This window comes from Puma concolor, chromosome B1, assembly GCF_028749965.1.
Source record: "Puma concolor isolate L17-30 chromosome B1, mPumCon1.1.hap2, whole genome shotgun sequence".
Taxonomy (NCBI): Eukaryota; Metazoa; Chordata; class Mammalia; order Carnivora; family Felidae; genus Puma; species Puma concolor.
The window spans coordinates 156,796,906-156,820,363 of NC_141670.1; the positions used below are offsets into that span (position 1 = coordinate 156,796,906).

General features: G+C 33.5%; 1 protein-coding gene across 33 annotated transcripts in view; it reads right to left on the reverse strand.

The window, feature by feature from the left end:
• Positions 1–1,230: 1,230 nt before the first annotated feature.
• Positions 1,231–23,458, reverse strand: part of ADGRL3 (adhesion G protein-coupled receptor L3) — an 847,777-nt gene continuing 825,549 nt past the window's right edge. For 8 of the 33 annotated variants that reach the window (XM_086704954.1, XM_086704945.1, XM_086704938.1 and 5 more), the window contains 3 exons: positions 15,905–16,033; positions 11,260–11,277; positions 1,231–9,346 (listed from right to left, as the gene is read on the reverse strand). In XM_086704954.1, the coding sequence (XP_086561080.1) occupies positions 8,547–9,346; positions 11,260–11,277; positions 15,905–16,033 (947 nt within the window). In that variant the 3' untranslated portion in view covers positions 1,231–8,546. Of the gene's footprint in view, positions 9,347–11,225; positions 11,278–15,904; positions 16,034–23,458 lie in introns of all 33 variants that reach the window. The other 25 variants (XM_086704959.1, XM_086704957.1, XM_086704956.1 and 22 more) reach the window with 5 other exon arrangements.

Below are 23,458 nucleotides of genomic sequence, written 5' to 3' on the forward strand. Positions count from 1 at the left end.
ATATATATATATATATATATGGTGATACATATATATCACGCTATATATGTAATACACTTTTACACATATATATCACATACAAAATAGATATTGTATTTACATTGTTTTGTTTATTTTTTCAGATATTATATTTACTTTAGAAATGAGCTTAGGAAAGTAATTTGTTCAAAGATAAAGAATTGGTGAAACCTCAGTCTGCCAAGTAAAATGGAGTTTACATAAACTTTGAGTGTCTTAAAAGTAGGTTCTGTATGTTTTCAATGATTCCTTGGCTGTCTGTTACCCCGGCTTCTTATTTAAATGAAAAGGGTTGGGTTAATTTTTTTTCAACGAATCATTTAGTTGATACAGTATAACATTGTAAAAAAAATCAAAATGGACTTTAGACTGCGAGAGTGTGTTTCAAAACTCACTAGCTCTATGACTGTGAGATCTGAATTTCAATGTCCTCTGTAAAGTGAGCATGAATAAAAATCCATTTCACTGTATTATTAGAAAGATTAAATGAAGCAATGCAAAGTACCAGGCACATCCTGGGCACTCAGTATCTGAGGATTCCTCTTAATTTCTTTTCAAAATATCTCTTATGAAAATGTATTTTTAACATTATAAGGGAGAAATATCTGGATTAGATTTTCCCAGCTGATATTTTGTTCATTTTTCTGATGTTCAGTGTTAGTAAACTAAATAATCAGAATCCCTGACACTACAAAATGATTATATAATGTCTATCTTTGTGATCCGCAACATATACTAATATTGATACGGCCCTTTATTCAAAAGAGGAAAAGCATGTCACAGCACAGACCTCTGTAGTCTTCTGTGCACCAAAGTCATCAGTGACTGACTGTCCTTACTTCTACCCAACAATACCCTAGTTTGAGGTGGGGAGAAATAAGATCAGGGGACAGATATGACTACATTTGATTACATCTCAGTATCGGCAGACTTTAAGGGCACGCAGTTCTTAATTTAACTTCCTATCTTTTCTGGAAAGAACAAATAACCTCATAGATACCTTGGGTGGTGGCAGCTCTCTGAAAAAATTAAAAGAGAAAAAAAGAATAAAAGCCCTTGCATTTTACTTTGGTGTGTGAAGAGAAGGGTGGCAGGGTGTAGGGATAGCAAGGAAATATATTAGGAGTCTATGTTTCAATTATCCTGCAGTCTGAAAAACTGTCCCAAAACCAAAGTTTTGGTACTCCCATATAATAACAGTGACTACATCACTTATTGTTTACTGACATTTTTTATTGAGGTTTGTAGCTCATGATTTTACATGTGATTGTACAGAGCATTTAAGAAAAAAAAAAAAAGAGGTTGGAAAGGTTGTACAAGGGAAAAAAATCCAATAGATAGAAACCTGGTAGGTGTATATGATAAGATTAATTCCACATGTAAATATATGAGAATGGTAAGAGACCAGAGCCTGCGATAGCTATATTCTTGTTCCTAAAAAGAGAAATCGTTCCTATCAATGAGAAATAACTTAATTAGTTGTTATTTTTAAAAATAAACTATCATTTTAAAAAAAAGATATATTTTGAATTAGATTTAATGATTGGCAAGTGGGAAAACAGTGTGGAAAAATGTCCCAGATTATCCTTCTACTTCCAATGCATTTACAGAAACCAAATGAAAGGAAATCCAGCTGACTCTTTCTACACTTACTGATTTTGGAGGTCGTAGGCAAAGAATAGTGTTAGAATATACAAAGACTTGTTTATAAATGAACACATTCTGATTGTCTACAGCTGTTTCAAGACACATCATTTTTATTACTTAGAATGGTAAAGGAAATCTTTATTCTGAAATGAGGCATGAAAACCAACTTTGAATGTTTTTTTCCTCATCTTTCTTGATTCATGATGGTATTTAAAACATAAGACATTGTGACAACTTGAAATTCAAGGCATTAAAAATGCTCTCCAACATGAGGCAGTGGTCAGCAGAAGAGGACATTGTGTTCTAGTCACTGTATTCTGTATCCTCAAAGACCTCTACCTACTATTAAAGGGTTGATGACATTCTTGATTTTTGCCAAACACTTTTTGAAGTCAACCAGTCCATTTCATCTTGAAGCCAGGATCATTTACCAGTTTTACCTTCAGAAGAATCAGGGAATTTTTAACCTTTAAAAAGCTACTTCAGGTATAGATTTCAAACACATTTCCTTGCCAATGTAGTGTGAAATTCTGCAGTCTTGGGCCATTGAGACAGACTTAACTCTTTTTAAATTTAAAATCCTCCAATATTGGACTACCTGTAAAATTTTAATAACCTCAGATCACAGAGTGGAACATTCTCATTTTAAAATCACTCATTCTGAATGGCAATGTTAATCTAAATTAGATCCTTAGGAGTCGGCTTTCCTTTCCTCTTCTTTCAAGCTCTTTTCTTTAGCATTCTAGAATGAAAGAAGCATTGGGAATACTTTTAGACACATTTGGATTATGGAGTACTTTGATACATGTCATACAACTGTCTGCAGAATTTTACGAATTGACTACAATAATTGAAGAGAGAAAGGACTTGAGAGTAATATTTTCAGCTGTGTAATTATTTGTTCAGTCTCAATGTAATATTCATATATATAATAAATTAGCCTGTAATATGAATATTGCTTGGTTACGGATTATTTTGCACAATGTACGTAATTCCAATTTAATATTAATTGAATGTTTATTAGAAAGATTCATAATAAAGCTCTAAAAGGTGCATAGCTACTGGTAGCATTAACTGTGTTGGCATACAATAGAATAAGCAGATTAGAGAGTGAAAGTGAATTGAGGCAAAATACTTATATTTAAGAAACATTTATAAAATATTCATGTGTCCTTGAGACAAGGTGTGGCTAGACAAGAAATATCTAAGGAGTGCTGAACGTGTTTAGAGTTTCCTGTGTAAACAGCAGGATAAAATTATCATATGGTATACTTCAATTTTTGTTTTAACACACCAGTAGCACTTGTTACACTGTTAAGTTTTTACCACTCTAAACAATTTCATTATTTTTTCCTGGAATTTTTTTTTCTTTTGAACTCGAATTTAGGTCCTGCTGCCTCACCATAAGTATGCCAACTTGGATCTGCCCTTCTTGTGTTCATATTGTGATGGAAAAGACTTGCTTATCCCAACAGAGGGTTTTCCCTTGTGTAGTCTTCCTCAACTTCTTCATTATAAATCAAAGTTCTCCTTTCACGTGCCTTCTTAAAAACCATAGTTTGCCTTTACCTTTGAAATACTCTGATGGGACACAAGTGAAATGAAAAAAGTTTGTGTGACATACTATTAAGAGAGAGAAAGAAACATCAAAACATAGCTGAAACGAAGACATTTGAATAATAACCTACAGGTCCTGGATGTTGGAGACGTGCTTTTAATTTTTGTAAAGAGGGTAGGGCAATAAGTTTATTGAAAATGAAAATATGCAAAACTATAGTAACTACCTGTTATATTGCAAAAATCACAAAGTTTGCAATATTGTAAACAAGCTATTTCTTCTGCAAGCTGTAAATAAAAGGAATCAAAGTATGTAAGTAAGTGTATAGGTGAAAGTTAAAGATTGATTTCCCTTTTAAAGCAAAAGTGAAGTAGAAACTAATCAGGTTAATTAGAAAATAGGAAAGATTCCTCTTATGGCCTAAGCAGGAAAGAAGCAGCTACCAACATTTTAATTTAGAAATGAAAATTTAGATATTTATCAATATTTTTCAGATGGCTTCAGAAGTATGTATTTGCTGATTACAAACTTGAATTTCTGGTTGGGATCCATCAAATCTATTTTAAGAGCTCAAAGAAGCTTTCCACGTAGAATTCATTTGCACAAAAATGCTTCCATAAGTTATTTTCTAATGTTGCTGTTTCACTCTTGTGCTCCCATGTTCCTAATTTATTAATGTGCAGAAATCTAACAGAGGTTGTATGTAAAGTATTTTTAGAAATGCATAGTAATTGTTTTATGTTGTGAGTTATAATTATGAACCACTAAACATGAACTCATCAAATCTTAATGCCTTGGTACTACAATATACTAGGAAGATCGTACATATTGTTATTTTATCTCAAATAGTTTTGTAACAGAAGAAAGGACATTCTTGTCAATATTTTTAGAATTGCTCAAAATCAAATTAGAGTCTGGGTTTCTTTCTTTCTCTCTCTAAATTTGTAGTAGTATAGTAGTTCTGTAGTGTTTTGTTTTTTCTAAAACACCTCAAGCAGTAGCACTTTGGTATAATACTAACGCACAACTTCTGAAAACAAATGTTTCTTTCACTAATAGGAGCTGATTATTGATTAGTCTTGAGTTGATCTTTAGACAACCCAGAAACTGGTTTTCCTCTCCCTTTTGTTCTCTATACTGCAGAAAGTCAGTCTTTAAAAGTTTTTAATGTCATTTTTTAAACTAAGTAAACCTTTGTCAATGGATTGGAACACGTGTGGGGCAAAAAGCTGAAGATACTGGCTAAAATTAAGTCCATGGGTTCTATGACTATTACTAATTCTCTTATATGTTTATCTCTATTACCATGAAAAGTTTCGTCACACCAACTAAATTAATTTTTTAAAAACACTAAATCTTAAAGATCTTTTAACAATATGTTGACATTTTTAGGTTAATGGGGATTTTAAAAGTATATATCATAAACTACACTTTAGTTTTGAGTCTTTGTGAATTTGCCTGATAGGAAGTTAAGGATATTTCCATTATCTACATTTTATTAATACAGTTTCCTGATTATTTTCACTTTGACATAATTGTTCTCATGCAAGTTCTTTTTTGTCATGATTATTTAAGCATGGCAATTTATTATTCAACTATAGTATTTTTTACTTTTAATAGAGTGGAACTTGAGGGATGTTCAAAAACTTAAATTGAAATTCAAATCTATTTTTCCTTCACAAAATGTAGTTTTCTCCATAAATATTATCAGGAACATGGGCTGTGCAACAATCCAACAGTCTGTGAGTCAACTAGACATGAGATCTGTTAGCTAGTGTCCTGCAAAGTACCTTGGGAGATAGACCTCAAAAGAAAAAAAAAAAAAAGCTCGAGAGTAAAATATTACAAAAATATTATTTTACTAGGAAATAATAATTGGTTTGTTTTATTGGCATAACTTTTACTTCCAGCTACCCAAATGATGTGCTATGTAGGTACAGTCCGTCTGCTTGATGAAAATTTAGTTTTTTATAGAATTTCAGATAAGCATATCAGAAGTAGGCAGATAAGTAAGTCATGAATGGCACAGGGTATTGAAGTATAGTCAACCAAAGGTGGTAAAAAAACAATAAACTTTTTAAAAATTATTAATTTATCAATAGCTATGCATGAAAATACATGTGAAAAAAAGTCAAGTTTAGGAACTCAAGCCTTGCTAGTATAAAAAGGACTAAATGAATACATGTTAGATATACACAAATTTCTATTGAAATGTACACATAATTAGCTCCTATATCTACTGTTTTGTTTCAGTATAGTCACATAAAACTTGAGGGAACAATCTCTTTCTGTAAAAGTCTTTGGGATCTTGTCTCTCTGATAGCACATCAATTGTGATGTATTCGAATTCAAACATCTCACCCTTTCATCTTTATGCAAGGGCTTGGTAGTAACTGACAGTCCTAAATGGCCTTCCGCACCAGTTATGTATTCAAGTGATTTTCTTCAGTTGGTCTGTGTAAAGCTGGGGAGGCTACCTGTTTCAAATTCCATGTAATGATACATAAAAGATAGCGGGCAGGGAGGTAGCAATATCAGAAAATCAGAATTGGCAGCCTCAGCAAGCTGACTTGAGGTAGTTTCCCCATTGTTCTGTGAAACTAGCTTCTTACTGACGAGCTGCTTTCATATAGATCTCTGCTGAATTGGCGAAACAAGCATAAGCGCTCATAATCCACAGGCCAGCTTTAGACAAGTTGTCTAAAAGGTGCTTTTTCATTACCAGATGTATTCTATGCAACAGATAGGCAAACCACCTTTCAGGTGCTAATATTGCCACAGTGTGGGATGTGAAAACCTAATTACCATTAAAGCTTGAGGTTCTCCTGCAACTCAAGAACAATTCTAGAGACTTAAAAAGGAATGAGCATAAAATATTCTGAGGTGAATATTAAGATTATGATGTACTCTGGTCCAGCACAGAATTCTTTCTTTTGTCATATATTCTTAAACTATATAGAGATTACTGGTTATTCCATAAACTATTCCATCTCATCTTAATTTAAGAAATTAATTAATAGGTGGGTGGTGTTCAGATTTGGGGGGGGGGGAAGAAGTCACCAAAATATCATACACTACAAGATAAATTACAATTTGGCAAATTCATTCTAGCTTTGCTCTAGAAGGGACTCTATGTTTAGACACTGCCGGTAAAGGTTCTTCAGTAATTGGAGATCTAGAAAGTTTCTTTGAAAGGACTTTGTTTCATATATGGGGCAAGAAAAATTAGCATAAAAATGTCTTCTACTATCTTTATAAAATGGATATTCTCTTTGCCATTAAACTGGCAGCTTTGAGCCAACTGAATGACTTTAAATTTCTGACATCAAAATAGAACTTACAGGAAAGGAAAATAAGTGACTCACCCCCTCTTCAATTCAATACATAAATCTCTGATTGAAGCTGGTTTTTATAGTAAGCATGATGGCTGCTGCTTATAAAATAAGCACATAGTAGCTGATATTAACCTGCTTAAAAGTAAGTTATGCATCTTATTTCATTCAACATAAACATGCCCATCCCATTTTTCTGGTTTACTTTGTCTGCAAAAATGGTAAAATTTTGTGCTTAGGTTATTCTTCTAGGCAGATCTGATTTCTATTGCATGGCTCATTTGGGCCATAGAGTAATCGATTAGCAAAGTATATATAATGAAAACAGAAGGAAAGACGAGAAAAATGAAAAGAATAATTCATCATATAGTACATACATCAAAACAATATCTTCTAAATCTCAATCAGTTGTTTATTGGTTGGCAAACAAGTTTCACTTTTACAACAAATATTAGTAATGAGGTCATCCAACTTTGAGACCATACAAAATGGATCATAAATTTAAAAAAAAATTATATGTGCTGCTAATTTACCTCTTGTATTCCTACATTACTTAAAATCCTGTCAAATAAATAAATTTTCCTGTTAATAAACAGAAGAGTTTAAAAAAAATCACTTCAAAATAACTTGACCTTTCATTTCTTACTACAAGGGAGTGAATTTCCTTTAAAAATTGGTAGTGCGCGTGCCCACTTGGGGCTCAGACTGAGCATTCAGCACTTTAATGCCTATGGGATACCTTTTTTTTTTTCACATGCAGAAGCCCCACTAGTTCTATTGACGCCTCTTGACTTCTAGAATCATAGCTACTGTCTTGGTGATGAACTGCTTGCCAAATATACTTTGCATTACAACAGATGTATACTGTAAACATAAAAGTTCGTCCTGCTCTAATCTGCAAAAATGCTCTTGGAAATATTCTGACTGAATAAAGATATATAGTGAGGGAAGGAAGTCTAATTTTATTTATTTTATTTTTTTGTAAAAAATAATTTGTTTGCATTACTAGAAAATGATTCTTATAAAGTGATAGTTTCATTTATTTATTTATTTATTTATTTTGCCAGGTGAAATTTTAAAGAAAAAATAAAGGAAAAATAAAAGGAAAGAAAAAAAAGAAGAAAGGAAAAAGAGAAGAAAAAGCAAAGAAAATGAAGGAAGAAAGAAAAGGAAGGAAGGAAGGAAACTTTGCTCTCTTACTGGCAGACAAACTTGCAAGACCAGCACGAAAGAAAAAGAAAAAATATCTCTTTTTTTCCACTACATTAACAGGACTCAAATTCTGGAGGAACAGAAAGCTGACTATATGTGCAATGCTAGTATCTGTACATTACATAGAAATTGTTCAATTTTTTTTCTGCCATTAGTTTTATCATCAGTTAATACAGCAAATCATAAAATATGCATTTAGCATATAATTCTAGAATTCCCCTCCATTTCATTATTAATTTGTTGTTTTATTTTGTATTCCACAGCTATTCCCACTGTGGTGAATTCAGGTTGTGAGTGACTAAAAACCACTATGTGATACAGTTTTGCTTTGTTTTTATGTTTGTTTGTGCAGCACTCCAATCTAGATGCAGCATTGTTACTAATGTCAAACAACTGTTCTGGCCTTTTAAAAATCAGGTCCTTGTAATTATAGTAACAGAGCATCAGAGATGTTAGAACAAACACAACATAATTCAACAAGGCCACAATGAGCGCCATTTTCTTCATATCTCGTTCATTAACATAATGAAGTCTCCATCTGAGGGGGAAATGACAAGAAAGGAGAGGGCACAGGGGAATTTCAGCAGTTATCTTTCTCCCCTGGGCTGACCTAAAAATCCCAGTTAAAAAAAAAAAAAAAAAGTCTGAAAGTTTGTGTTTGTCTTTCAAGAACAGCATAAAGATTTAGGAGTACACACATTATTACCACTGCTTATATCAATTCAGAACAGTCAACCAGGTGTTAGCAGTTTTGTTGGTTTCAATTTCTGTGTCATCTTCTATAGACTAGTGACCAAATGAGCTGGTCCTTTTGAACTTCCCTCTGGAGGGGTCCCATCTTTGTTTGGAGGAACTATAAATCCATCACTGCTACCGCGACCTAGCTGATAGTAGGTGTGCAGCTGATGGACGTGGTTTCTGGAGCCTAGGTTTGGCATGCTTTTGTAGTAAACATCTTCGGCATCACCACATTTGGCCGGTGGGGGTTCGGTCTGGGTGCTGGTGGTAACGCTCTCTGTGGCAGGCACACCAGCCAGTGCTGGCATGCTGGTGTACAGAGAGTCCCTATGGGGTGACTGGAGATCTTCTGTGTGCTCGTTGGTTAGCAAAGGGAAAAAACTCTCACTGTGGTCTTGGGGGAGCCGCCTTCTGGTGTAATGGTGTGGCTGGTGGTTCTCTGTGGAGTAGACTCTTGGGGGAAGCAAAGGAGCATCAGATTCCTCATGAATGAGTTCCAGGCCCAAACTCTCCTCGTGGTTGAAGGAGGTGGCGTCATCCAGGACAATGGCATCATCTTCACTCCCACTGCCAAGGTTATTCACCAGCTTGTTCATCAGATTCCTGTTCTGTTCACTGGAGCGCTCGTGGTTGTTCAGGTAAGACGGGATATAGTTGGAAGTGAGTTCCTTCAGAATCTTTTTCTCTAGGGCGGTCTCATTGTGGTTATAGCCACGGTCTATGATTTGCACACAGTTGCTCAGGTATTCGCCACTGGCAATGCTGTAACTATTGCCATGGTTACCATTCAGTGGTAGAGTATCCATGACACTTGTATCCCTGGCATTGTTCAGAAGCCCCTCTGAAAAAGATTACAAAACACTATGACATTTACATCCATTTGGCCACAGAACACACACACAAACACAAAGGCAGAAACATCCGACTATGAAGTATGTATAAATTGCTAGCACGTTTAATTAATTATAAAATGTTTGGAAACAAAACATACTATTAAGTCTATATGTACACATTTTTATATACATTTGGGGACAATTGATAGGAACCTTATAAATGGAAAAGTATCTAAAATAATTCTTTAAAATAACAATTTAAAAAACCTATAAATTTGTAGTTTCCACACAAACATTGCCTGACACTATTTGAAACATATTTGGTTATAACTTAGAAAAAAAATAACGAAAATTTTGGTGTAATCATTCATAGCTTTCAATTTATACACATCAAAGTCAATTTAATAATTCATTACCTTTAATTTTACATGTTGTTTTAACATTAAAATAGGCATAATATTAACATAATTCATGTGTGGTACTTTGAATATTCTGGTCAAAAGTGAAAGAATCAAGCAGCTTCTAATAATTTGATATATAATTTTGCAAGATTAAACATAATTCCTACACACAAAACCACAAAAGGATTATGTTAAATTTGTCAAAATGATGTAGTCATGGAATAATGCTTAGTCAAATAAATGGCACATCAAAATAATATGCATCTAGGAACTTTCAAAACAAAAATATTTAGATTTACTTTCTAATATCATTTTCTACATATTAACCCATTAGCGATTGTTTAGGGTCATTAGGTAATACTACAAAAGAATGTGTAAAGACACAGGTATCTGATTCCTAAAAACATAGTGTCAGTATTAAAGATTCCATGTCATAATGAGTGATGACTTTGTGTGCATATTAAACTTTGAATTTAAAAGAGATTGAACATTTTATTCTGGGAAGAAATAGTTGCAGTGAAATAAAATTTAACCACATGCTTCTTCAAGGTTTTTGCATTCTCTTGAATGAACAGAAATCCAAGAATCTATAATAGTTCCAAAATCAGTTCAAATGCAACCACGAAAGAAAATAAAACACAAACATTTAACCAATACTCATAAGTAAGAAAGGATATTTCTTTACAGAACAATTAATTGAAGAATTCTATTAAACTTCTCAATACACTGCTAACTTGTGAAAATATAACATTCATTCTATATCTGTGATGCACTTATGTTTATCAAAACTGAACTCCTTCTTTGCTGGTTTAAATAAAGTGTCCCAAATGTATCAATTTATATATGGACTTTTGCTGCATACTCTGTATTCAAGTAACAGTTTCTAAAGACAGCAATGCATAAAATTCATTAAAAAGCAGCCATCACAGACATAGGGTGAAGCGATTTATTTTCATGTTATAAGATATCTTGTAGACAAATCCACAATGTTAAGAAAAATAAAAGTAAATGTTCTTTAAAGGGCCATATGCGATGGGTGATTGCTGCTGTGGAGGCTGCCATGGTATGCATGATGGTTATGGCTGAGTGACTGATGCATTGAAACGTGTGTATTACTTCTGTTGTCAATGCATTAGGTACAGGTCGGAAACAACCATAGTAAAATAAAGTGGATATGCTGCATGTGACATATATGTGTATGATGGAATGTAGTAATAAAAAAATAAAAGCTTATGAATTACTTAGCAAAAATAAATGCTTAATTTAAAAACAATTTAACTCACACAAACATTACATGAGACTTAACAACTATGTTGATTATGTGACACAGTAAAAGAATCAGACAACAAAAGCGTCTAATCTCTATTAACGTAAATTTATATAAGTCGATTCATAGGCTCTTTAGTTTTTAAATTGTGAGATGAACTGTTTTTAATAACTACATCATCTATATGTGATGCAATAAAAGTGAACTAAAAAAAATTACATTTGATATGCAATGTTTAGCTTTACTCCCATACTTGTCTCTCTGTAGGGCTCTAAACGACAGCATGAAGAAAAGGAAAGAAAAAACAACAAGTAAGCTTACAGCGACAGTAGAAGAAACATGAGTAAAAAGCAAATTGATGATATGCAGAAAAAAGAGTCAAAGGAAATAATTTCCACTGCCCCCAAATTCATGAGTCTGTGTTACATGGTTTATCATAATTAAAAATACTGAAATGTTAGTCAGAAAATAAGAACCCCCCCCTTAACACATGCTAATAAAATGAGTCTTTAATAAGCGTTTCTACAGTTTATAACAAATTTTAAACAAAAACACATCTACTTTAAAGTTAAGATTATCACACCAACCAAGGAGAGTAAAGATTTGAAGGCAAGCCATGACGATTCCCACAACTGCATTTCAATATTGCATATATTTATGTGTATGTATGTTTGAACATACCTGCTTCTAAGAAATGTTATTTAATTTTAAAATTTTTCAGTAAAATTATAAATAAAATCTTTAGCATGTACACAGAGAAAAAAAACACAGTTGTAGGTTTCCATATTCGTGTCTTTTTTCCTTTATGAATCTTTTTTTTCCACGTAAAAAGGTTATATTTCCCCCATTATAACTATCCAAATGCTTCTTATCATTTGTGAATAATACTGATCAGAACTGTCATTTCTGGAGCTCATATTCAAAAGTCGTGTAACTTTGAAAAAAGAAAATGGTTAAATCCAACTGTTATTCTGTATCAAGACAACAGGAGGGGAAGAAAAATACCACCATCAGTGTCCGGTTTTCTTCTGGATTCTTGCACAATCATGCAATCAAACATTTTTAGAACTGATCCTTTAAAAAACAATCCTGGCAAAATTACTTTTTAAAAAACACTCCTATTTTAATCAGGTCATGAAGGACGGCTCTTGCTGATTTTGTTTACAGGAAGGTTAAATCATCCTAAAATCAAAACCAGGAAATTCATTGGGCTAGATCGTTTCAGGAGATTCCAGCTTGTTAGAATTTCACCATTCCTTTAAGAGATGGTTTTTGCACTTAAAAGGTGATTTGCTTTTCAGAAAAAAGACTGACTTTATTTCAAGATGGAGAGGAAGGTTCTCTTAATAAAGTTTCAAAATAGCTTTAGAAAAAATAATTTGAAATAAAGAGCCAAACCAGTATACTAACAGATGCAAATCGTTTGTAAGCTCATTATGGCTCCTTCCTTAAATGACAGAATTTTAGAACTGGAAAGCCTATGAGAGATAACTGAAGCTCAATTCCTGCTTCTCAGAGATGAGGGAACTCCAGCCAAAATAGGCTGAACCTTATCTAACTCCACCCTGCTAACAGTGGAAGAACTGAAATCAAAAAGAAAATCTTGTAGATTTCCTCTGTGCCCTACTATCTAGTTCTTCCACCTGCCTTAGGCTTTGAAGCCATCATAGAACATTTATTTACATATTTTATAATATAATCTTGTATTCTTACCACCTATCATGTATTCTTCATTATATCCTGTCCTAAGGGTATGTCTTTCTTTAAGTTCTATGGTAGAATTAGTTACTTTAAAATGTAAATTATTTTGTGAAATCATGGCTTCGGCTCTATATGCTGTCTTGATAGGTTAATCTATAACAAGATTTATCTTGCAAAAATTGAATTTTCTAATCCTGATAAGAATATAATGGTCCAGAAATACAATGCATGAAGTTTTCAAAAATGTCCACAGATAGAATCTCAATCCGATATAATAAAAGCATATTATTCATCTTTATTCCTAACTCTATATGCTTCAGTAACTCTATGAACACATCTCTACATATTTTAAAAAAAGGCATTACAAACAAATATGGATACTTATATCTGAATGCTCCTTTGCTTGGATGGTCTTAGTGCAACTGAATTAGAGGACCCAATAGTACAGAACCAAGTGGTACTTCAACATAAACCACTCCAGTACATACCGAGCCACCTATATTTCATGTAAGATTTCCCCTTGCCAGTAAGAATATTAAGTGCATTCATCTGAAAGCATAAGATTAGTAGCAATATGACAATCACTAAGATTTATTTGGGGTCAGTGGTAAAAAGAATGATTTTAAGCACTACCATAGTTTAATATCCTAAAAAATATTAAAACATTAAGCCATTAAATAATTTCACCTCTGACTCTGAGAAACATTAATAAAATTATTTGCTCTTGTTTTTAAGAAAAGTCAGTAGTATTTATTTAATTTGCTGGGAAAAACAATAAACCCATTCAGAAGCATCATTTGTGTATTTATTGATCATCGTAATAGCAATATCCAGTAATAAATTCCACAGGAATAAAACCTTATATATATATGGTATTACTTTAAATTTGCATCTACAGAATTTCACTTTGATAGTGTTTACAATAGTGTTCCATCCTCAGAAAAATTGCCTAATTTATGATTCCAGTAAAAATAAAACAGGACAAGAAAGCAGATATTGAATTAGGGAAGACATATAGATTAATAATTGTTAGTTTTTTGTTACATAAGACATTAGAAATTATATCTGAATAATCAAAAACGCTAAACAAAATGTGGTCTAAATTTTTACATGTTCTGAAACAATATTCAATAAGTAAAACAATTTTCAGTGTTTTTCCAACTCTTTGCATAAAGTGAATAATGTAGAATAGATTTAATTTGCAGATATGGTATAAATCTTCACTTAACATCACTGAAAACTTACTAAGATGTCAGCACATTGCAAAATGTTTATAATGACACAATTATCTGTAACTTAACCTAATTTAAAAACAAAAAAACAAAAAAAACCAAGCCTGTATAAGGTCTGCTGACTTGTTCTGTTAAGCCACATTTGTTATGTTGTGAAATATACAAGTGTTATGTACACTTCACTGAGGGCCACAATAAAATAGGGACATTGACAGAGGAGAGACAATTTAGAGAGGGAACCACCAGGAAGGACCCAGAAACTATCTCGTATTGATGGCACCGGGTTGGTTTTACTGGGGAAATGGAGGACTCAAAGAAGCTAGATCAATTGCTTTCAAAGTATTTAAAAGGATTGACACAGAAAGCAGAATACTTTGCTCTTCCTTGCTCTAGAAGGCAAATCGAAGCATCATGGTCAGAGGCAAATTTCAGCTCAGTGGAAGGGAAAAATATACATAACAAATGGAGCATTTCAACAATTGAATGTATGAAATCCTGAGGGGAGAAGGGTCCCATTAAAGGAAATGGGCACAGGCTGACAGAATGTCAGCAATGTGGTGAAGAGAATTCGTGAGCTCTATCCCTGCTTTTGATTCTCAAAGTCTGATTCTTAGACATGCAGGCCTTCTGAAACTTGATAATTCAAAAATTCGCTAATTACTTCATCCTACTGAGATACAGTTTGAGCATATTCCTGAAGTCACTCTGTATTACTGACTTCAGAATTTTTGAAATAATTTAAAATCATCCTTTGTCCCTGGCAAGGTATCTGGGAAACTCAGAAGGTTTTAGACACCCAATTTCAGTTCTGCAACAAACAAACTTTCATGGGATGGCCACTCACACCAAGTTTTACACACTCATGCCACTAATCTTTTATCTCTGACTGAGAAGGAAAAGAAAACACAGAGATTCCCATAAAGAATAATAGAAATTTTATTCAGAATTGCCTAGGAAAGTTAATATACTGCTAATCTGTCACATCCAACTTCAAACAACCACTTTTAAGTCTCTTTGTTATAGTGAATTTTTTTTCAGATATAATATTACATAAGTGGATCCCTAACTAGGACTTTTCTTTTAGGAAAGTTTTATTTGACTAATTTTTTTTCCTGTGGTTTCTTCCAAATGATATAAATTGTTTTAATTTCTTGTGCCCCAGTACATCTTTATTCTTAGAGAAGGTAATGCCTGTCCAAACACTCATATTGTAAGTGGTTTTAAAGAGATTTATGCTTGTTTGGGATGTAATTAAAATTTTATATCATTTAAAGTAATTAAATTTTCATATCATTCAGAAGAACCGTATCCCAAAGCTTTGTTTTTCACACGTAGCCACAGCAGGAAAAAAAGTCCCGACTGTCCTGAGTCACTCACACAGGCAATGGCAGGCTAGTGTGGAACCTAACTTGGTATTGTTCAGTTCAATAGCAAACGGAATGGATCTTTTCTCCATGGCTTAGCTCAATGTAATTTTCCATGGAGCTGATCTAAGTGCTTTCAACAGCACTGATGCCTTGCACCTAGAGTATTCTTCATGGCATAACAAAGATTACTTTCTTGATCTTATACCATTAAGACTATCGAATCAAGTCTTTATTTTACTTACCTTAGGCAAATTCTCATTTCTCAAAATACATACACAGGTGTTTAATATAGAAATCGATCAACAACAAGACAAGCACTGACACGACACAATACATTTTATAACATTACAGAGAAACAAACACGTATTGGTGAATTAAGCATTTGTTTATCAGAAGGAGGGAAACCATTTGTTACTAAAGGAAACCTAAGGAAAATGGAAAATAAAAGCACCAAGAGGGGTGGAAGGCAAAGGGAGTCTGTGTGTCTGCTTCCAAAAGAAAGAAAAGGCAGTGGAAAGAACGCAAAATAGAATGTGGCCATAAAAGCTACATAAAATGGGACTCTCACTTGAAAAAATTAAGATAAACTCCAGCACACCTTGTGCGTTGTACATGCTGACAGAAGGGTTGTTACAGACCGCCGGTTCCCCAAGCAATGTATTATAGGGATTGTTAGTACCATGCGGACGAAGCAGAGCATTGCTTATAAGATGATTAGCCATGGCTCCTGGAGCAGCCCCATAGAAAGACAGAGAAAAAAAAAAAGGTCAATCAGGCAAATGTGTTTGAAAAAAAGAAAGGAAACATTTAGAATGACAACAGTTGATATAGTCCTGATTACAGGCAGGCAGCTAATTAGACTCAAAAATATATGCCACTAAAGCACACATGTTTCCAATAATGCACATATCCAAGAGTCAATGGGAAAGAAAGAAAATGGTTTACGATGTTGATTAAGCCATATATAGGGTGTTCTCTTTCCCAAAGTATAAGCAAGAGTATACTCCCATGCTTGCTAAAAATAAAAGATAAAGAAATGAAAGCAAAATATAGTCTTCCATATAAATAAAACACAAAACAAAAGCTGAAAAAAAAAGTTTAAAACACGGAAAGAAAAGCCAAAGTAAACAAAATATTCCCTCATTCACAGAAACCGTTGGGTTGTTTTCAATGAAAGTAAAAAAAGAATAAAAGGCAACATTTACAATAAAACACACATTTGGAGAGCAGTTGTGGACACAACAGAAGAATTTGACATTTCTTAAAATTCTAAGAAAAGGAATCCCTTACATCAAAATAAGATATAATCACTCTTGTTAGTATACCGTACTAAGCATACTAATTAGGTGATTTTACAAATCTAATAATCATATGGATATTATTTTAAATATTTCAAATAAAGTATTGACTTCATAATATCCAGCATATATATAATTCCATTTTCCATTTTCCAACTGGTTGTTTGAACTTTGGCACATAAAGTAAGAAAGCTAAATTATTTCATCTCTTTGTAAATAGATGTACCTAGTGCCTAATATATCATTAGTATGAGTTGCAACCTCCAACCTCCAGAATTGTTTAACCAAAAAAAAAAGCAAAATATCAGAGGAATAGTTTTATTAAACATAATTAGGCCATGTGTAAAAAATGATAGGCAGAATGCATGTTTATGTTAGATGATAAAGAAAGAAAATGTGACTGAGGAGAGGAAAATACAAATTGTATGAGGATAGTCAGATTGAACACAAGTATTTGTTAATTCAGTATATACATTAGAGAATGAAAATACAATCAGTAGACCAGGAGAAAATATTTGCAAACAAATTTACAAATATTTGCAATCCAAGAAAAAGTTAGTATCTGGAATACAGGAAGAACTCTTAAAAGTCAACAGTAAAAACAAACAAAGAGACAAACACCCAAACAACCCAAAGCAAAAAACTAACAACAATAACAACAACAAAAAACCCAATCCAATTAGAAAATGGGCCAAAGACATAAAAAGACATTTTACAGCAAAGGATATACAGGTGGCAAACAAGACCATGCAAAGAATTGCTATTAGCTATTAAGAAAATGCAGATTAAAACCACAATGTGGGGAGCCTGGCTGGTTCAGTTGTTTTAGCATCTGACTGGATCTCGACTCAGGTCATGATCTCACAGTTTATGAGTTTGAGCCCTGTGTCGAGTTCTGCACTGACAATGTGGAGCCTGCTTGGAACTCTCTGTCCATCTCTCTCTCTGCCACTCCCCCACTCGTGCTGGGTCTCTTTCTCTCTCAAAATAAATAAACTTTAAAAAAAATTATTAAAGAAACCAATGTGATATCACTACACACTTAAAATTTAAATGGTGACAACATTAAATGCTGGCAAGGGTGAAGAAAACTGGATCTTTCCTACTTTGCTGGAGGAATGTCAAATAGTATAGCTACTCTGGAAAATAGTTATAAAAGTAACCATTCAATTACCATACCACCCAGCAATTGTACTCTTGGACATTCATCCCAGATAAAATGGAGATTTATGTTCACATAAAAACCTATACATGAATGTTCATGCAGCCTTATTTATAATAGTCCAAAATGGAAACAGCCCAGATATCCTTCACCTGGTGAATGGTTAAGCAATCTGTGGCACATCCTTACCAGGAAACACTATTCATTAATAAAAAAAAGAACAATTATTGATACAACAAACTGGATGAATCTCTAGATAATAATACAGAGTAAAAAAGACAATCCAAAAGGTTATGTACTAAATGATTCCATATATATATATAAATAATATATTTCCATATAGATATACATAAGATTCTTGAAATGACAAAATGATAGAAATGGAGAACAGATTAGTGGTTGACAGGGTTAAAGATGCAAGGGGGAGGGAAGTGGAAATGGTCATACACGGGCAACATGAGGCTTCCCTGTGGCTATGGAGCTATTCTGTATGTAGGCTATGCTGGTATAACACAAACTGAGTCTTGATAGATAGAACTGCACTGAACTAAACACACACACACACACACACACACACACACACACATACACACACACAAATACAATGAAATATAAGTAATATTGAAGACATCTGAACAAGACTGCTGGATATCGGTCAATATTCTGGCGTGATTTTGTAGTATAGTTTTACAAGGTATTATTGAAGAACACTGGGTACAAGGAACACAATCTCTTCACTATTTCTTATAACTGTAAGTAAATCTACAATTATTGCAAAATAATAAGTAATCTATATTGAATGAAACAAAAATGTTTCTTTATTCATAGAAAATGCAAAAAAATGAGAAGAAAAAACTTGGCCATGGTAGTTTTATTTTATTTTTTCTCAAAATCATAGTTCTTTGTTATATAGCAAATTATCAATCAAGTAACACTTATTTTATCTATTTTTTTAAGTAAGCTCTATACCCAATGTGGGGGTTAAACTCATGATCAAGAGTCGCATGCTCTACCAACTGAGACAGCCAGACACCCCAAATAACAGATATTTTAACCTCAAAATTGGGTAAGTGAACATCTCTAGATTTAAAGTACAATATAGCTTGTTGGATTTATAAAACTGGAAGGTTACAATTCTTTCAGGAAATAAGCCATGTGTTTGCATCCTACACATTCCACACAGAACTAGCACAGAAGTAGCACAAAATTTTCCACTTATTAAATCCTCGATGAGTATTTGCTGAAATTGTACAACATATACATTTAAATGTTTTTAACAGAGTGAGACGGCAGATCTCCACTTTATCGTACAATGGATCAATCAGGATGTCACTTCCCACTGATAAATATATAGAATACCAGCAAGAAAAACTACAAAGAGTTGGCTATCGTGCCATTCAGATAAGAAACAGAATACTATACATCTTAAACATGTGTATCGTTGATGTTACACAAATTTATGATTGTTAGAGACCAGATTTGGCCTGCACAACATTTTAAAAAAGCAAACTACCTGTAAATTGCACCTGCTACTAATGTTTATTATTCTAGCCTTCAAGTTACAATACAATTACAATTCTAGCCTTCCAATACAAATAATTACTTTCTAAAATTACTCTAAGAATTTTAACAGAAAATGAAAGGTGTAAACAACTTAAAATGAACTAGGGTAAAAACCCTAAATATATAAAATTGCTAAAATTCTTATTTTCCCTCATAGATCAAATAAGGGTTAGATCTTTATGGCCGGAGCATCTATCTGTATTTCTTCTTCTTCTTCTTTTTTTAAATGTTTATTTATTTTTGAGAGACGGAGAGACACAGAGTGCGAGCAGAGGAGGGGCAGAAAGAGAGGGAGACACAGTATCCCAAGCAAGCTCCACACTATCAGTGCAGAACTCAATGTGGGGCTTGAACTCAAATCGCGAGATCATGCCCTGAGCCAAAACCGAGAGTCAGATGCTTTACCAACTGAGCCACCCAGGCGCCCTATATCTGTATTTCTATATATTTTCCTTCATTACTACATATTTCTTAATTTGAACTAATTAAAAAACAAACAAGCTGGGAAGATTGCATGCTACTTCTGCCCACTTGCTTCACGTAGATTGCCAAAGAAAATATTCCTTTGTCATATCTGTCTCTCTCTATATGTATATATATTTTTCTATACCAATGTAAAAGAATATGCTCTGTGATTTAAAATAAGGAAACAATTGAGTTAGGAAGAACCAAACATAAGCAAAAAGCATGTGACTCAATATTTTTTTCTGGCTGTCATTCAGTTTATTTAAAAGTTAAAAATATAAGGACAAACAATTTAATCATACAAAAATGGAGTTCTGTAATTGAATTCTAATGATGCTATCAAAATTTTTGATAGATAGGCCATCTGGTTATAGCTTTCCTAGCATAAAGTTGTTTTTAGTTTTGCTAAGTGTGTTCTAACTTTTGAATATACCTAAAGACACTCTTATTAGTGAAATTACTAATGTAGGCAGACTGAGTTTTTTTTGTCAATTCTTGCTAATCTGGAAAGTCCAGCAACAATAACAGAAATGCTATTGGTATACAGCCATGGAGTGATACAATGTTGACTAAATGGAACAATATTCAGTTCCAGCCACATGGCTTTGGAAGGTAGCTTCCTCAAATCCAGGTGTAACCCAGATCAGGTACAGATCTAGAGTCACAATGAGTGACATACAGTCATAATTAAGATCCACCTGCTTTTAAATCTAAAACCACACAAATACTGATAAAAATAATCTAGAACTTTCCAACAAAATACATTTTCTTCTTTATCCTTGGTATTAAGAGCCTTTTTCCTGATAGAAGAAGGATCACTGGTTAAAGTTGCTTTTTTATGATGACTCACCTTTTTACATCTTATGCCCCATTTGAAATCAAATTAATCAGTGTCACTATAACTGACTTTAATCCTAAAAATTGAGTTAAAATATAAGTGAGGGCTCAGTAACAGGAACTGAGGAATAGGATATCAAATTTGATCATTAGAGTTTTACAGAGTATGAAGTTTTGGATAAGCTTTATGGGTTTGCTGGTTTGAAAGAATGAGGGATATGTTTGAGTAACCAGTTGTCTGTGGTTTGATTCCCTAGTGTTAGAAGGCAATCGTTTTCCATCATTTTATGGACACTCAAATCTTGCAAGAGGCCGTTTTTCCTGTTGCCATTCCAAACAAGTGTGATAAGGTGTTTTCGCATGGTTCCTACAGTCCATGCTCACATTTATGAATTTCAATTGTACCTTTGAAAGGTGGCCCTGTGTCAAAAACGCTGGCTTGTTGCCAATGCCTAGATCTCTTAACTAAAAACTTGTACAGAACCTGTCTTCTTGGGTCTTTTGTGTACAAAGTCGCATTTGTCTTTTTCCATAGCTGCACTACATTTCACTTGTCTTAGCTGAAGCCTATTCTGTTTGCTTCTGGCTGTTTCCCCAATTTACCCAGGTCACTTTGAATTCCGATACTATTTTCCAAGGTACTGTCCATCCTGTCTCTTCCTCTTCCTTCCAACTAACTTCTGATTTGTAAACTTCCCTTCTAATAGCTATGAAATTGCTGCAGACTTCCAAGAAGATCGGTGTTTACAGACCATCTGTCACTGTTTTTCAGCTGAAAAGTTAAGCTTACTGGTTAGTCAGGTTGAAGACACAAATAAGCTGATGTTGCTAGGTAGAGAAGATAGTTACAACACTACATATGGGAAAAGAATGTTTATGTACAAATTTCATTGGAATGTAAACGCCAGAAAAACAAGGAATACACTGGGTTTTATTACCGCTCTATACCAAGGGTCTAGAATAGTTCCCAGAGCTTGGTAAATACTTGCTTAAATAATGAAAAAAAAGCCCATGTGAAATCTATGGCATCTTTAATGTAACAAACTAACACAAGTCATTTTATCAATTATGAGCAGTTTTATAATTTGAGTAAATTTTTTACAAGTGCCAATTGTCTAATTCCTAATGTGATTTATTTCCTTCTAACACTATACTAGGTATATTTAAAGCAGGAAAAAAACACTCATATAATTATTTGGAAATACAAATTGCTAGTTGAATACTAGCTGCAGATGATATGACAAGAGGGGGGGAAAACTCAGCACAACCTACTGCGACTTAAAATAAAAAGCTCAAATTGGGTAAAAAAAAAAAAGCTCAAGGTAAAAATCTCAAAGCAGTAATATAAGAATAGTTGTTTCTTAATTACCTGACACACTAAATCCTGGGTACAGTCTAGTCAAAACTGCCTATTTGCTGTCAGAAACAAGGGTTAGGTCTTTAATAAAACCATGGAAAAGGAATTAAGTTGAATTTCAATATATGTGAATCGTCAACAAAACTGTCAACAGAGAGCCAACCAAGAGATCTTTATTTCTAGTAAAAGCATGATACAAAGCAAAAAGGGATTTTCATATTCCATACTGAAAAACATAGGGACGTTTTTCTGACAATTATTTGAAAGTCAGATCCTAAACCTACCGAACAACACGAAGTGTAAAATCATAGTCATTTTAAGAAGAGTCTTTTTTACTTTATTTATACCTGAAGATAGAGATAGACATAAAAGTTTTTGAATGAGTGAAATTTGAATGGGATAATAATGAGTACACCCTTTTCAAATGCACAGGTTTACCACAAAAGTGTTGTTATTTTTTTTTCCTTATGAAAATAACATAGGTGTTTTGACACGGGCAGGCCTTGAACGACAGCACTGTCTAGGCCAGTTCAGTGTGATACACTTAATTGAGGCCTGAAAACCTGAAGGTAGAGCTGCAGGCTTTGAAAGTGTGAAGTGAAAAAAAGATCTGAGAAAAGATGACAGTTGAATCCCACTTGAATCCATATCATATCATTCAGAAACATTTTCAAACGTTTCTTCTTGACAGCAGGCTAACCACAGTATGCTGAAAAGCTCTTAAAATAACTTGAATTGTCACTCTGCTCTGCCCCTCGCTTTTTTTTTTAAATGTACTTTCGTTCTTATTTGTCTTATTGGACAAGCAAAGGTGTATAATTGTAGACCCTGGTGTTCTAACGAACTGACTGAATATCCCATTCCTGAGAGTCTCATACCAACATGTCTAATTTTCAAGTTCTTGTTATTTATGAATATATAGGATGATAAATTTTTTGTTTGTTGTATTTCAATCAAACAGTTTCACCTGGATCATTCTTTCTTCTTTAATATGTTTTGTCCTCCATTCCATCCCCTCATGGTTCTCTCTCCCTTGATTTGACATATTTTTTGTTTTATGAAGTCATTTCCATGACATGGATTGACTAATGCATATGAATTGGAGTTATAAATAAAGCAAAGTTACTACTGGATAATGCCTCTGTGCTTCTGTCTTCAGAACATAATTTTGGCCCATCACGGAGGCTTCATTTTGTTCAAGTAAAAAATAGGTTCACTAGTGACGGTATTTTCTACAGAGTTATAATACTAACTCGAGTGTTAAACAAAGGGTCTTTTACCAGGAGATGATATCTACTCAAGTTGTGACCCCCTTAAAATTGTATGTAAAATGGTTTAGGTGCATGTTTGTGAAGCCAGTTGGGCACCCACACATGACTGCTTTTCTTTCTGGTGAAAGGGTCCTATGGCTTTGATTTCCTTTTCAAAGAGCTAAGAAAACTGGCATAAAGAAAAAATAAAGTAAGAAAG